Genomic DNA, 14619 nt, shown 5'->3' on the forward strand with positions numbered 1-14619 from the left:
TCCTGGCTTTAGAGGCTTTTAAAGTTCAATCTGAAATTCCTAATGAAAAGTTTCAGGGATGCCTGGGAGGCTCAGTCGTGAAGCATCTGCCTTCGGCTCAGGTCATGATCCCGGCGTCCTGGGATCGAGCCCCACATTGGGCTCCCTGCTCAGCGGGAAGCCTGCTTCTCCCTCTCCCACTCCCCCTGCTTGTGTTCCCTCTCTCATTGTGTCTCTCTCTGTCAAATAAATAAAATCTTAAAAACAAAAAACAAACAAAAAATATTTTATTTATTCATCTGACAGAGAGAGAGCACAGGCGGGGGGCAGCAGAGGGAGAGGGAGAAGCAGGCTCCCCGCTGAGCAGGGAGCCCGATGCGGGACTCGATCCCAGTACCCTGGGACCATGACCTGAGTTGAAGGCAGACGCTTCACTGACTGAGCCCCCCGGGTGCCCCGCCAGTGCCGTAAATTTTGATCACATCCTCAGGTAGGCTGAAGGTCGGATCAAAAGTGGGAGAATTGTTAAGAGACAAGGCCATGGACGGAATCAGCTGTGCCGAGTCCCAAGTCAGCAAACCCAGACCTAACACCCAACCCAACTGCAGGTTCAGCCTCTACTAGTCTGCACCAGTGGGGGGACTGCCGGATGCGGGAAGGGGACGTTCAAACCCAGGTCCCCACCAGTGAGGGGACCCCTGACTGCGGGAAGGGATCATTCAGCCCTGGGTCCCCACCAGTGAGGGGACCCCTGATGTGGGGAAGTATCCTTTAGCCCTGGGTCCCCACCAGCAGGGTGATTGCCTGACATGAGGAGGAGACCTTCAGCCCCAGGTCCCCACCAGTGAGGAGACCCCTGACGCGGGGAGGGGATCATTTAGCCCTGGGTCCCCACCAGTGAGGTGACCTCCTGCTGGGAGGAGGGATCCTTCAGCCCCGGGTCCCCACCAGTGAGGGGACCCCTGATGCGAGGAGGGGACCTTCAGCCCCGGGTCCCCACCGGTGAGAGGACCCCTGACGCGGGGAGGGGATCATTCAGCCCTGGGTCCCCACCAGGAAGGGGACCGTCAGCCCCAGGTCCCCAACAGCAGGGGGACTGCCTAACACGGGGAGGGGACCTTCAGCCCTGGGTCCCCACCAGTGAGGGAACCCCTGACAGGGGGAAGGATCCTTCAGCCCCGGGTCCGCACCAATAGGGGGAACTACCTGACCCAGGAAGGGGACCTGGCCGGAGCCCCCCTACTGTCCCTCAGGCTCTGAGGCTGAAGTTTGTGCCGCTCTGAGCTCCGAGCTCCTCTGTCTGATAGGTGGGATGCTGGAAGAAATTGTGTTTTTGTGTGTGTTTTTTTTTTTTTAATTTTTTTTTTTTAAGATTTTTTTTTTATTTATTTATTTGAGACAGAGAGAATGAGAGAGAGAGCACATGAGAGGGGGGAGGGTCAGATTGCAGAAGCAGGCTCCCTGCCGAGCAGGGAGCCCGATGCGGGACTCGATCCAGGGACTCCAGGATCATGACCTGAGCCAAAGGCAGTCGCTTAACCAACTGAGCCACCCAGGCGCCCTTTTTGTGTGTTTTTTTGGCAAAATAATAAATTACGTGAGATTGGCATATAGTTGTTGCTGATACATCTCTCAATGTTGGTGGAAATTTTCAAAATAAAAAAAGTTTTTAAAGATTTTTATTTATTTGAGAGAGAGAGCACATGAGTGGGGGTGAGGGAGGGCCATAGAGAGAGGCAGAGGGAGAAGCAGACTCCCCGCCGAGCAGGAAGCCTGAGCAGGAAGCCCAATGCCAGGAAGCCGGACGTGGGTATCCATCCCAGGATCCTGGGATCCTGACCTGAGCTGAAGGCAGACCTTAACCGACTGAGCCACCCAGGCTAAAAAAATAATTTTATACACCACGCAATCACTGGGGTCCTTGAGGATCTCCAAACATTTTGAGCTAGTTGGCTTTCAGCTGCGAGACCTGGTCCTAGCCGTAAAGCTGCCACACGTTAAGTTTGCCACCCAAGGTGGCTGGAATTTTCCCAGCCATAAGGATTCCACTTCAGAGATGAGAGGCATTCTCTAACGGGACTGATAAAGCTCCTGAAGCAGAAAGGAGAGGAGACAAGGGCAGAGGGGACTGGGGCTGAGCAGAGGGCCTCTGAGAGGAGGACCAAGAGCCCCTCAAGGACCAGCATCCCGCCGTGCTCACCAACAGGGGGAGGGAGGACTGCCCTGTAACAGCAGCACGCAACTCTGAAGGAAGGACTCTCTTCTAGTAGTTTGCAGAACCCGAAGAGGGGGCCCAGCAGGACCCTCGAGGGGATCCTGGAGTACCCAGGATGCCAGGGAGGTCATGTCCTTGGTTAATGAGAAGTCCTGACCAATGGTCCCAGGTCCCACAAGGCACTGGGCAGGTTGTTTTGCAAGGACAGCCCTCGACTAAGACAGCCGGGCCCGCACGAACACACTGGAGTTGGTCACACGGGCTCCATAGTGACCAGCCCATAACTGTGTGTCCTGGCCCCGGTGTTCGAAAGACACAAAGCGCAGGCCCATCCTGATGTTGGAGAACACGTGGGTCACCTGAAAGCAGACGTGAAATCGTCCAGGACGTTCTGCCTGGCATCTGGAAGCTGGACAAGGAGCCTGTACTCACAGCCACAGTCGTCTCGGGATCCCCACCATTCAGACACACAAATCTCAATCCTGCCGCTATCTAGCAGCTCTGGCCACAGACCCTCCTCCCCCAGGTCCATGACCTGCTTTTTGTGGCACCACCTGTAGGAAGACACGAAGCAGGTCTGCGAGGGGGCCCCAAGCACCGGTGACATGTTCACCCCCACCACCCGGCCGTCCCCACCGTGCTGCACCGTCCACTTCTGGAAGCCTTCCTGGCCGCAGGGGTTGCGTCCGATCGGGCGGCGCTCGCAGAAGCGGCCCAGGAGGCCGGGCCTGCCGTCGCGGGCGGGGGGCAGGCAGCTGCGGACGCGCGGCAGCACGGCGCCCTGCTTCAGGGCCAGGACGCGCAGCCACAGGGCCCGGCTGTCCACCAGGGCGCGCCAGCCCGGCACACCCGGCGGCAGCACGCCAGCAGCGCGCGCGGGGGCACGTGGCTCAGCACCAACAGGAGCAGCTCCGGGGGCAGCTGGCTTAGGCCCTGCGCCTCCTCGGGTTCGGGCTCCGGCGCGCGCACGGGGGCGCGCCGGCGTCGGGAGGCCCAGGCGCCCACTGACCACCCCAAGACCAAGTGCGGGAGCGACTCGGACCAGGGCCCGGAATCCTCGCCCGCGGCTCTCCCCTAACAGTAGCTTCCTCTTTATAGTTTTAGCCGGGGCCAGAGGGGCGGGGCCAGCCCGACCAGACCGTGGGGCAAACCAATGGGCCGGAGGGGCGGGGGCCGGCGGGGCGGGACCGTGGGGTCGGGACCAATGGGCCAGCGGGGCGGGGCGGGGCCGTGGGGCGGGACCAATGGGCCGGCGGGGAGGGCCGGGACCGGTGGGGGGTGGGGGGAAGAGACCGTGGGGCGTGACCAATGGGCCGGCGGGGCGGGGCGGGGCGGGGCGGGGCCGTGGGACTCCGCCCCGGCCTCCGTCTTCACCGGGAGCTGCCGCCGCCACCACCTCGGAGGAGCCGGGCCGGAAGCGAGAGCCGGAGCGGGTCCGCCAGCGGCCGCCATGGGGAACCGCGTCGCGCGAGAAGACTTCGAGTGGGTCTACACGGACCAGCCGCACGCCAGCCGGCGCCAGGAGATCCTGGGTGAGGCCGAGCCCGCGCCCCGTTATGTGCGCGCGGCCTCCCGCCGCCGGGGCGCGCTCTCCGCGTCGGCCTGGCTCCCCGGCGCCCGCGGCCCGTTAAGAGCCGAGGCTCCCGGCGGGCGGGGGACCCCGGGGGGGCAGGGGTCCCGGCGGGGGCGTCCCGGGGGGTTCCCGGCAGGGAGGGGGCTCTTGGGGGCGCGGGGGTCCTGGCGGGGGCGGCCCGGAGGGTTCCCGGCGCGCCCGGGCAAATCCTACGGCTCGGAGACCCTCCGGCGCGGGCCTCGGGAGCGTGGGCGCCGGCGGGTGCGGGGCAGGGCGTGGTCTTGGGCCTTTGGGCCAGCGGGCCTGGCCCGGGGCGGGGGCGAGGGGCTGCGAGCTCGGGGCGCCGGGAGGCCGGACCCGCGCGTGGGCCCCATCCCTCCCGCTCGGCGGCCGCGAGGACCGGCGCACGGAAGATCGGCCGAGCTCCTCGACTGCCCATTCTGGGCCCCTCGCCCCAGGCTCGCTAGGCCTGGGCCGGCCCTGCAGGTGCCGAGCGCGCTCGGCTGCCGGGAGCTGCGCCCAGGCCGCTCCTGACGCCGGGGCCGGCACTGTGCTGGGTGGGTTACAGACACGACCCCGCTGGGCGCTCGCAGAAGCTAGTCGGTGGTATCCCCACTTTAGCGACGACGTAAAGAGTGAGCAGTGTTACAGGGGTTCCGATCGGGGCAGATGCTCTCCACCTCTTTGAAAAAATCAGGGAACCAAAGGGTACTAAGTCCAATAGGAGGAATGATTTCTCGCAAAGTCCTTACCTAGCTTTTCTTCTCAACATCCATTTGCCCAGTGAGCAGAGACAGCCAGCCCCTGATTTTTGCTGGGGTGTCTAAAGTTAGAAATTTAATGCTTTTACAAACAGGAGTTAGTAGGTCCAATTAAAATGGATTTAAAAGAATGGAATCAGTAAATTGGTAGCCTGAATCTTTACAGTTGCTATTCAGGATAGCCTTTTAAGAGATTTGGTTATTGGATGTGTGCTTTTTTATTTTTAATTAAAACATATTTTGCAAATCACTTACACAGGAGAGACAGCATATGATACATTTGATCCATGCCTTAGACAATCAACATGCCCCATAAGAACAATTTGGTGTCCACCTTGTAAAAACCCAATGCCTCAATACTGGAACTTAGCCATGGATTTAATATTCAGATAATCAAGGAAGTGAAAAGGTGCTTATTGATGCTTATCTTGACAATGAGCCTTTTCCCACATACTTAACATCACTGAACCATTTCACTGGGAAAGTAAAAGGATGACACATTCCTCAATGAAAATATAGTCCCTTTCCCTGCAGGTGCAAATCCTGCTCAGTGTCCCATTTCTGGAGTGGAGATGCAATAACCTCAGGAAAGATGCGAATACTTAAATGATAAGGAGATATTTCTGGAATTGGTTGGGTTTTGGGGGGAGAGAGAGAGACATGAGGGAACATGGATCTGTTTTTTAACAGCTGACATCTGTATGCTAAATGTATATTTGGAGTTACATTACAGTTCATTTGAAAGGCATTTACTCGAGGGGCGCCTGGGTGGCTCAGTCGGTTGAGCATCTGACTCTTGATTTCAGCTCAGGTTCAGGATCTTGAGACTGAGCCCCCCGTTGGGTTCCAGGCTGGCATGGAGCCTGCTTAAGATTCTCTGTCTCCCTCTCCCTCTGCCCCACCTCCTCCTCCCTCTCTAAAAAATAAATAAATAAAAAAATAAAAGAAAAATAAGTAAATAAATGACCTCCTTAATGAAGGCTAGGAACGAGAGCATTAGTGGGTCAAATAATAGTGCACAAGAAGTGCTCCTTTTAATGCCGTACATCCACAGAGAAACATGTTTAACAGCTTCATTAAGATACAATTCACAGGGCACCTGGGTGGCTCAGTTGGTTGGGCGACTGCCTTCGGCTCAGGTCATGATCCTGGAGTCCCGGGATTGAGTCCCACATCTGGCTCCCTGCTCAGCAGGGAGTCTGCTTCTCCCTCTGACCCTCCCCCTTCTCATGTGCTCTCGCTCTCTCATTCTCTCTCTCAAATAAATAAATAAAATCTTAAAAAAAAAGATACAATTCACAAACTATAAAATTCATCCATTTAAAGTGTACAATTCAGTGTTCTTTAGCGTGTTCACACAGTTGTGTACCTATCAACACAATCTAAGTTTTAGAACAATTTTGTCACCCCAGAAAGAAACCCCATACTCAAAAGCAGTCCCTGTGTTCCCCAGTCACACTCCTCAGCCCTAGGCAACCACTGATTTACTTTCTGTCTCTGTAGATTTACCTATTCTAGACAATTTTTTTTAAAGATTTTATTTGTGTGCGAGAGAGAGCATGAGCAGGGGGAGGGGCAGAGGCAGAGGGAGAAGCAGACTCCCCGCTGGGCAGGGAGCCCAACATGGGACTGGATCCCAGGACCCTGTGATCATGACCCGAGCTGAAGGCAGACGCTTAACCAACTGAGCCACCCAGGTGCCCCTATTCTGGACATTTCTTACAAATGAAATTATACAATCCTTGGTCTTTTGTGACTGTCTTCTTTCCCTTAATGTTTTCATGGTTCATCTGTGTTGTAGTAGGTCAGTATTTTATTCCTTTTATCGGCCAAGTAATAGTCCAGTGTATTGCTATTCTGCATTTCATTTATTCATTCTTCAGTTGCTAGACTGTGGGGTTGTTTTCACCTTATGACTATTATGAATAATGCTGCTATGAACCCTCACATGGAAGTTATTAGATGGATGTGTTTTCATTCCTCTTGGATAGCTGCCGAGGAGTGGAATTGCTGGGTCATTGGTAGCTCTATGTTTAGCATTTTGAGGAAAAGCCAGATTCTTCCAAACCAGCTGCACTATTTTACATTGTCAACAGCAACGTCTGTGGGTTCCGGTTTCTTCATATCCTGGTTACTGCCTGTCTTTGTCATTGTAACCATTCTAGCATGTGTGAAGGGGCATTTCATTTTGGTTTCAGTTTGGGTTTTCCTAATGACTGATAATGTCGAGCATCTCTCATGTGCGTATCGGCCATTTGACACTTATGATTTGGGGATAGTATCTAAGAAGCCACGAAGGTTATGGAGATTTACTTCTGTTTTCTTTTTTTTTAAAGATTTTATTTATTTGACAGAGAGAGATACAGTGAGAGAGGGAACACAAGCAGGGGGAGTGGGAGAAGGAGAAGCAGGCTTCCTGCTGAGTGGGGAGCCCGATGCGGGGCTCGATCCCAGGACCCTGGGATCATGACCTGAGCCGAAGGCAGATGCTTAACGACTGAGCCACCCAGGCGCCCCTACTTCTGTTTTCTTATAAGAGTGTTAATAGTTTTCTTGTACTGAGGTCTGTGATCTGTTTGAGTTACTTTTTGTGTACGGTGTAAGGAAGGGGTCCATCTTCAGCCTTTTGCATGTTAATAACCAGCACCATTTGTTGCAAAAACTCTTCTTTCCCTGAAGTATCAGTACCCTTGTAGTATTGATTTTTATGTACTAAAATAAGCTTTGCAGACATTTGGTACAGAATTACTTGGAGCAACTTGATTTGTCTGAGAGAACGAGGCATGTGAGTTTCATCATTTTAGAATACTATAAAACATGTATTGCCTTTTATCCTTTGTCAGATGTGTCAATTTAACCAAGTTTTAAATAAGGTAAAGATGCCAGAGCTCTGTCTAAACAGAAATACACAGAATTATTACTTCCTGAATGAATTCTTCAAGGAATTATTTCTTATCCACCAGTTTTGTTGTTGGGGAATCACTCCCCAAACGCTCATATTTTAATGAATGACTTGATAGGAAAATTAGTTTTAGACAAATTCACTTCTAGGCCTGTAGGGTTACCTTTTTTTTGTCTATTGCCTACAAAATTATTAACATTTGATAAAATGAACTAAACCAACGAAGATTAATTGTTAGGGAGCGGAGAGAAAAAATGGGGAGTCTCATGTCGTATATATAAAACCGGACTTCAGTAGCCTGCCTTGCAGTGTAAGCTTTGGTTGAATTCCTCCTTTCTTTTTTTTTTTTTTTTTAAAGATTTTATTTATTTATTTGAGACAGAGAGAATGAGAGACAGAGAGCATGAGAGGGAGGAGGGTCAGAGGGAGAAGCAGACTCCCTGACGAGCAGGGAGCCCGATGGGGGACTCGATCCCGGGACTCCAGGATCACGACCTGAGCCGAAGGCAGTCGCTTAACCAACTGAGCCACCCAGGCGCCCAAATGTAGAGAAAAGAGGGTGAAGCTGCTCTTTTCCCTTCTTTATCTTTTCAAAAACATTCTGAGTAACTTAACTCAAGAAGAAGGTCTTTGCTCCTCATGCTGTCCTGTATTAAACCTACTCAGCAACATATACAACCAAAGACACTCATCACACCTTGGCCTCCCTCTTGGGGGGGTGGGGTGGGGAGAGTAAGATCCAGAGAAGAGTTTGCATTTGCCCTTAGAGGACACTTGCCTGAAATGCAGAGTTTTTGCTATTGGCCTTTTTCGTCATACTTGGATATTTGCATGTAGATTCAACAGCGCAAATAAGAATCTAACAAATTAGCACCGTGCAGTTCTCACACATTACCCTGATTTCCTGATGGCTGTCAGAAGGCCACACGGGCAAAAATCTTAGCTATCTGAATGTCTAAAAATAGGGAAGTGGGTAGAAGTTACAACTGGCAACTAGAAGTGATTCAGTCATTATAAAGGAAATTATAAAATCTAAGTATGTGTCCTCTATAACATACATATCGTATGTGTCTAAGTACATTGCATATACATCATACATAAGTATCTACATATACTGTACCTTCTGTCAGACACTAGCATATAGAATAGATTTATCAGACTGTGATTGCGACTTTGCAAAACTTACCAATTTTATATACAAACAACTGTTAGGAGTAAAAAGGGAATTAGGTAACATGAAATCTTTACTCATTTGTGATTTTCTTTCTGTTCATGTAGAGAGTCTAGATTTTGAGGCTAATTTTTCCTGCACAAATTTGTTGTGACATGGTATTCAGTAATTTTACTATTGGAATATACTCCTCCCCGTAGTGGATAAAGTCTCTAATGGAGGGCATATCACGATTGGGAAAAAGAAAAAAATAATGTGTTAATTTAATGGGTGTTGATTTAATTATAATTGCAGAACTGTGTGTGCTCTTCTCAGTTCCTGGTTTGTTTGTTTTTCTTTACAGCAAAGTATCCAGAGATAAAGTCCTTGATGAAACCTGATCCCAACTTGATCTGGATTATAACCATGATGGTTCTCACTCAACTGGTTGCGTTCTACTTAGTGAAGGACCTAGACTGGAAGTGGGTCATATTTTGGGCGTATGCCTTCGGCAGCTGCATTAACCACTCTGTGACTCTGGCTATTCATGAGGTCTCCCACAATAGTGCCTTTGGCCACTACAGAGCTATGTGGAATCGCTGGTTTGGAATATTCGCTAATCTTCCCATTGGCGTTCCCTATTCAGTTTCCTTTAAGAGGTATCACATGGACCATCATCGCTACCTTGGGGGTGATGGCATCGATGTGGATATTCCCACCGATTTTGAAGGCTGGTTTTTCTGTACCACTTTCAGAAAGTTTATATGGGTTGTCCTTCAGCCTCTCTTTTATGCTTTTCGACCTCTGTTCATCAACCCTAAACCAATTTCTTACCTGGAAATTATTAATACTGTGATCCAGGTCACTTTTGACATTATAATTTACTATGTTTTGGGAATTAAATCTTTGGTCTACATGTTGGCAGCATCCTTACTTGGGCTAGGCTTGCACCCGATTTCTGGACATTTTATAGCCGAACATTACATGTTCCTCAAGGGACATGAAACCTACTCATATTACGGGCCTCTGAATCTGCTCACCTTCAACGTGGGTTACCATAATGAGCACCATGACTTCCCCAACATTCCCGGAAAAAGCCTTCCACTGGTAAGTAAAGAGATTGGACACATACTCTAATTTCTGATGGTTATATGACCAAAATCAGTCTCAACTTGCCCATTTTAAAAGGAATCTAGTGGGGGCGCCTGGGTGGCTCAGTCTGTTAAGCGTCTGCCTTCGGCTCAGGTCATGATCCCAGGGCCCTGGGATTGAGCCCCACCCCTCCCCCCTCAGGCTCCCTGCTCAGCGAGGAGCCTGCTTCTCCCTCTCTCTCAAATAAATAAATAAAACCTTAAAAAATAATAAAACAAAAGGGATCTAGTGTATTTTGCCCATCTAAGCTGCTCGTCAAAGCAAAGGACAAGTGTGCGTCCTGAGTATGCCCTCCTCAGAGTCCTCGGCGTTCACTGTCTGAGTCCCGAAGCCTAGCGGTGGCCCTTAGGGGTCCAGAGTGCTGGAGAATCTGCCGACTTATAAACAAGTCAGAGATTGAGAAAGGAGTTCTTGTGTGAAGTGAGCACAGGTTCACGTCGCTTTCATCGCTGTTAAGTTGATGGGCTTAGCTAAGATTTATGTGCTGTCTTGTTCGGAAATGCAGACGTCCCTCGTAATTGGCCTGCACAGTGAATGGACAGTTTCCAGGGTGGCAAACTTTCTTCAGGCAGGGCCTGCCTGTTCCCCACGCAGCAGATTTGAGTATAGTGTTTGTGGAGGATGTGAAAGAGCACAGTTTGACCCCCATCCTTCCATCCTCTGCAAAGGCCCACCTTCGTAACTTCTCTTATTTTTCAGGTTAATTCTTTTATTAGACTTCCCTTCCTCAAAATGGGTGGCTTTTACAGTTTATTACCAAAAAATGTTTCCATAATTCGAAAAAGGGGAATATGTATGAAAGATAATACTAGTTTTTCCTAATTTTTTAAGCTATGATATAAGGAAGCTAACAATTTTTTTTAAGATTTTATTTATTTGACAGCATGAGCACGAGTCGGGGGGAGGGGCAGAGGGAGAAGCAGACTCCCCGCTGAGCAGGGAGCCTGAAGCGGGACTTGATTCCTGGACTCCAGGATCATGACCTGAGCCGAAGGCAGACGCTTAACCATCTTGAGCCACCTAGGTGCTCCGTAGGGAGCTAACTATTGCCAAATATTTTATGCCATCATATCTACCCAATCAAATTTTATGGATTTCCTCCTAAGTTTTTAACTATTGACTGATTACAATACAAAAACACACAGCATGAGAACTAAGTGTGACCTCTGATTATTGACTGGATTCCCACTCGAGGAAAGAAACATCTAGAGAGGACATTGGGTCAGTGGGGAAGCTTTAAACTGAGTAGTGCATCCTCGAGAATATTGTGTTAATGTTAACTTTCTTGGGTGTGAAAACAGTATGATGGTTTTGTAGCACAATGTCTTTATTCGTAGGAGGTAGGTGTTGAATAGCAGGGTAGAACGTTAGGGGTGAGTTGTCACATGCCTGCAACTTACTCTCAAAAGGCTCAGCAGAAAAAAAGCATACTATGTGGTGTATGTCTGTGCAGAGACAGAAAGTGACTCATGGTGGTAGTTGGTGGGCCTGGGTAAAGGGCATAGAGGTGTCTCTGTTCTGCTCTTTCAACTTTTCTGTAGGTGTCATGTTTTTCAAAATAAAATGTTTGGGGAAAAACCTTGCAACTGGAGCCAAGTTTGAAAGCAGGTGTAATGGGCCCGGTGTTGCTCCGCCCATGTACACGCCTGACGACAGAGGAGGCCTTGTGCGCCTCTTCCCTAAAGAAGTGAATTTCCAGGGGCACCTGGGTGGCTCAGTTGGTTAAGCGACTGCCTTCGGCTCAGGTCATGATCCTGGAGTCCCGGGATCGAGTCCCGCATCGGGCTCCCTGCTCAGCGGGGAGTCTGCTTCTCCCTCTGACCCTCCCCCCTCTCATGCTCTCTCTATCTCATTCTCTCTCTCAAATAAATAAATAAAATCTTTAAAAAAAAAAAAAAGTGAATTTCCACTTATTTTTTAAAGAGGATACAAAGCTGGCTGCCCTTTGAACAAAATCATTTTTCAACATCAGCCACACAGTGGGTCCTTGGAACAACACAGGAGCTGGGGTGCCAACTCCCCACAGGGTTGAAAATCCACATGTGACTTTTGACGCCCCCAAAATGTAACTACTAGCCCGCTGTTGATTGGAAGCTGAACCGAAGACGTAAGCAGTATTTTGTATGTTATACGTGTCCTATATGGTGTTCCTGCAGCAAGGTAAGCTCGAGAAAAGAAAATGTTAAGAAAATCCTAAGAGAAGACACATTTACAGGACTGCACTGTGTTTAGCGAAAACATGTCCACGTATGCGTGGACCCACGTGGTTCAGACCGTGTTGTTCAAGGGTCAACTGTACCTTAACTTATGGGTTTCTTTTTTTTTAATTGTTTTTAAAAGATTTAAGTATTTGAGAGAGAGAGCACGGGCGGGGGGAGGGGCAGAGGGCGAAGGAGAAGCAGACTCCCCACAGAGCAGAGAGCCCGACGTGGGACTCGAGCCTGGGACCCTGAGATCATGACTTGAGCCGAAGGCAGACGCCCAACTGAGTCACCCAGCCGCCCCCATCTTCCGGGGTTTCTTGAACAGCCCCCAAACTGAGAATTTGCTCGCTTCAGACATCACTTGCCATAAGACCCATGGTGAGCAGCGTCTGTTCTGTTCCTGCCCGCTTCCTGCTGTCTTCACTGCTGAGCTGCACTGACAGGTGTCCTCAGAGCTCTGGTCTTCCCTTACTGGCTCTTCCTGTCAGGTGTGCATCAGGGAGCATTCTGTCCTGTGTGCTCAGCAAATCCCTGGTATTTACTGGATCATATGGCAGGAGTTACAGTGCGTGGCGTTAATGGGTGTGTGTGACAAGGCTTCTTACAACAGCCTTATTAAGATGTAACTTACATGTATAGCTCAGCTATTTAAAAGGCACCATTAAGGGGCGCCTGGGTGGCTCAGTCGTTGGGCGTCTGCCTTCAGCTCGGGTCATGATCCTGGGGTCCTGGGATTGAGCCCCACATCGGGCTCCCTGCTCCGCAGGAAGCCTGCTTCTCCCTCTCCCACTCCCCCTGCTTGTGTTCCCTCTCTCGCTGTGTCTCTCTCTGTCAAATAAATAAAAGGCACCATTCATGGGGTGGCTCAGTTGGTTAAGCATCTGCCTTTGGCTCAGGTCATGATCTCGGAGTCCTGGGATCGAGCCCCGCATCGGGCTCCCTGCTTAGAAGGGAGCCTGCTGCTCCCTCTGCCTCTCTGTTGCTCTCTGAAACAAACAAATAAATAAAATGTTTTTTAAAAATAATAGAATAAAATGCACCATTCAGAGCTTGATGGGAGAGAGTCTGTGATCCTAGAGGGTCGAGTGTATGTCACTGTTGAAATGCTTGGTGCCGGGATCCCTCGGGATCCCAGCGTTTGGGGCAAGAGGAGGGCGGAGGGTGGTTTCTCTTCTCGGTGTTTGTGCCCGTGTCGGTCCGTGACGCCCAGTCCCACTCTGCCAGCACTCATTCTTGCTGCACATTTGGCCTTGCAGGTGAGGAAGATCGCTGCCGAGTACTACGACAACCTCCCCCACTACAACTCGTGGATAAAAGTACTGTATGATTTCGTGACAGACGACACCATAAGTCCCTACTCGAGAGTGAAGCGGCATCCAAAAGGCAAGGTGGTACTGGAGTGAAGGTCCTCATGGCTAAAGGAATTCCTCTGTGGAGCTTCACAAGGGCTGGAAAGTGGGCTTTCTGCGTTATTAATCGAAGCCCGGAGAAGGTCCCGAGCATGAGCCCCGCGGTCCCTGGAGATTCCCCGGCCTCCCACGGTCAGCCTGTCTAGCCCGCGTTCAGCTTTGCTCACACGGAGCGTGTGCGTCACATCATCATTGTTGAGGATGGTTCCCCTGACGTCTGACATTTTGTAAGCATATCATAAAAAAGCTTTAAAAAAGCTATTTCTAGTACATTATTTTCACTATAAAGTTGTACTTTATTAAAACAGCTAATAAAATGAGCTATTAATCACAGTAGTATTTATCACATTTTCATACTTTACTGTCTTTATCTAATACGGTACTAGGGTGAGTTTACTTTAAAATGTCCCCCCCCCAAAAGATCTGGAAATATCTTTCCCTGTAAGCTGAATTTTTTATTTTTACTACTGTACGTGAAACTGAGATGACACACTCCTGAATCCTGCAGAGACTCATAAATAAAAGACTTTTGTGTTCAATCACGTCCAACACTGAACTTCCTTTTTCAGACGCAGCGACTCTCCAATTAGAAGCAGCTCCCCAGGGGGAGCGCCATGTCATTTGATGGCAGCAGAACGGGGGTGTGGTCTGATGGGGTACAGCTGGCTCCATGGGGCCAGGACCCTGGGGCTGAACTGTGTCACTGGGGTAGACTGAGCGTGACGTGGTGAAGTATTCTATTTCTTCATTTTTATTTTTCATTTTTTTTTTCTATTAGAGAGAGGCAGAGGGAAAGAGAGAATGCCAAGCAGGCTCCACACCCAGTGGGGAGCCCAACTAGGGGCTGGATCTCATGACCCTGAGGTCATGACCTGAGCCAAAATCAAGGGTCGGACACCTTAACCGACTGAGCCACCCGGACGCCCCATGGTGAAGTATTTTAAAAATAATATGTGGTATCAAAAAATCAAGTAGTCTATAATTTGTACACAACACCAATCCTCAAGCACTTCCCTTCCTTTTTTTTGAGAGAGCACAAGCGGGGGTGGGCAGAGGGAGAAGCAGGCTCCCCGCTGAGCAGGGAGCCCAATGTGGGGCTCGATCCCAGGACCCTGGGACCACGACCTGAGCCGAAGGCAGATGCTTAACCATCTGAGCCACCCAGGTGCCCCACCCTCAAGCACCCTTATGAGATGTTACAAAGTCCGATTTCTGTAATCACCAGCTGGACTGCATCCTCCTTCTCAGAAGGAGAGGCAAACCTGCTCTGCACA

The 14619-nt window shown here is 50.3% G+C and overlaps 1 protein-coding gene and 1 pseudogene across 1 annotated transcript; one reads left to right on the forward strand and one right to left on the reverse strand.

Annotated features, from left to right (window-relative positions):
• Nucleotides 1-1646: 1646 nt before the first annotated feature.
• On the reverse strand, nucleotides 1647-3646 carry LOC145722082 (F-box only protein 27 pseudogene; annotated as a pseudogene).
• On the forward strand, nucleotides 3542-13884 carry DEGS1 (delta 4-desaturase, sphingolipid 1). Its single transcript, XM_081824412.1, has 3 exons — nucleotides 3542-3726; nucleotides 8945-9687; nucleotides 13193-13884. The coding sequence occupies exons 1-3, from the start codon at nucleotides 3645-3647 to the stop codon at nucleotides 13337-13339; spliced, it is 972 nt and encodes a 323-aa protein (XP_081680538.1). The 5' UTR covers nucleotides 3542-3644; the 3' UTR covers nucleotides 13340-13884.
• The last annotated feature ends 735 nt before the right edge of the window (nucleotides 13885-14619 follow it).

The sequence above is a fragment of the Leptonychotes weddellii genome, chromosome 6 (assembly GCF_054177405.1).
Source record: "Leptonychotes weddellii isolate Sample4059 chromosome 6, ASM5417740v2, whole genome shotgun sequence".
In the NCBI taxonomy this organism is placed as follows: Eukaryota; Metazoa; Chordata; class Mammalia; order Carnivora; family Phocidae; genus Leptonychotes; species Leptonychotes weddellii.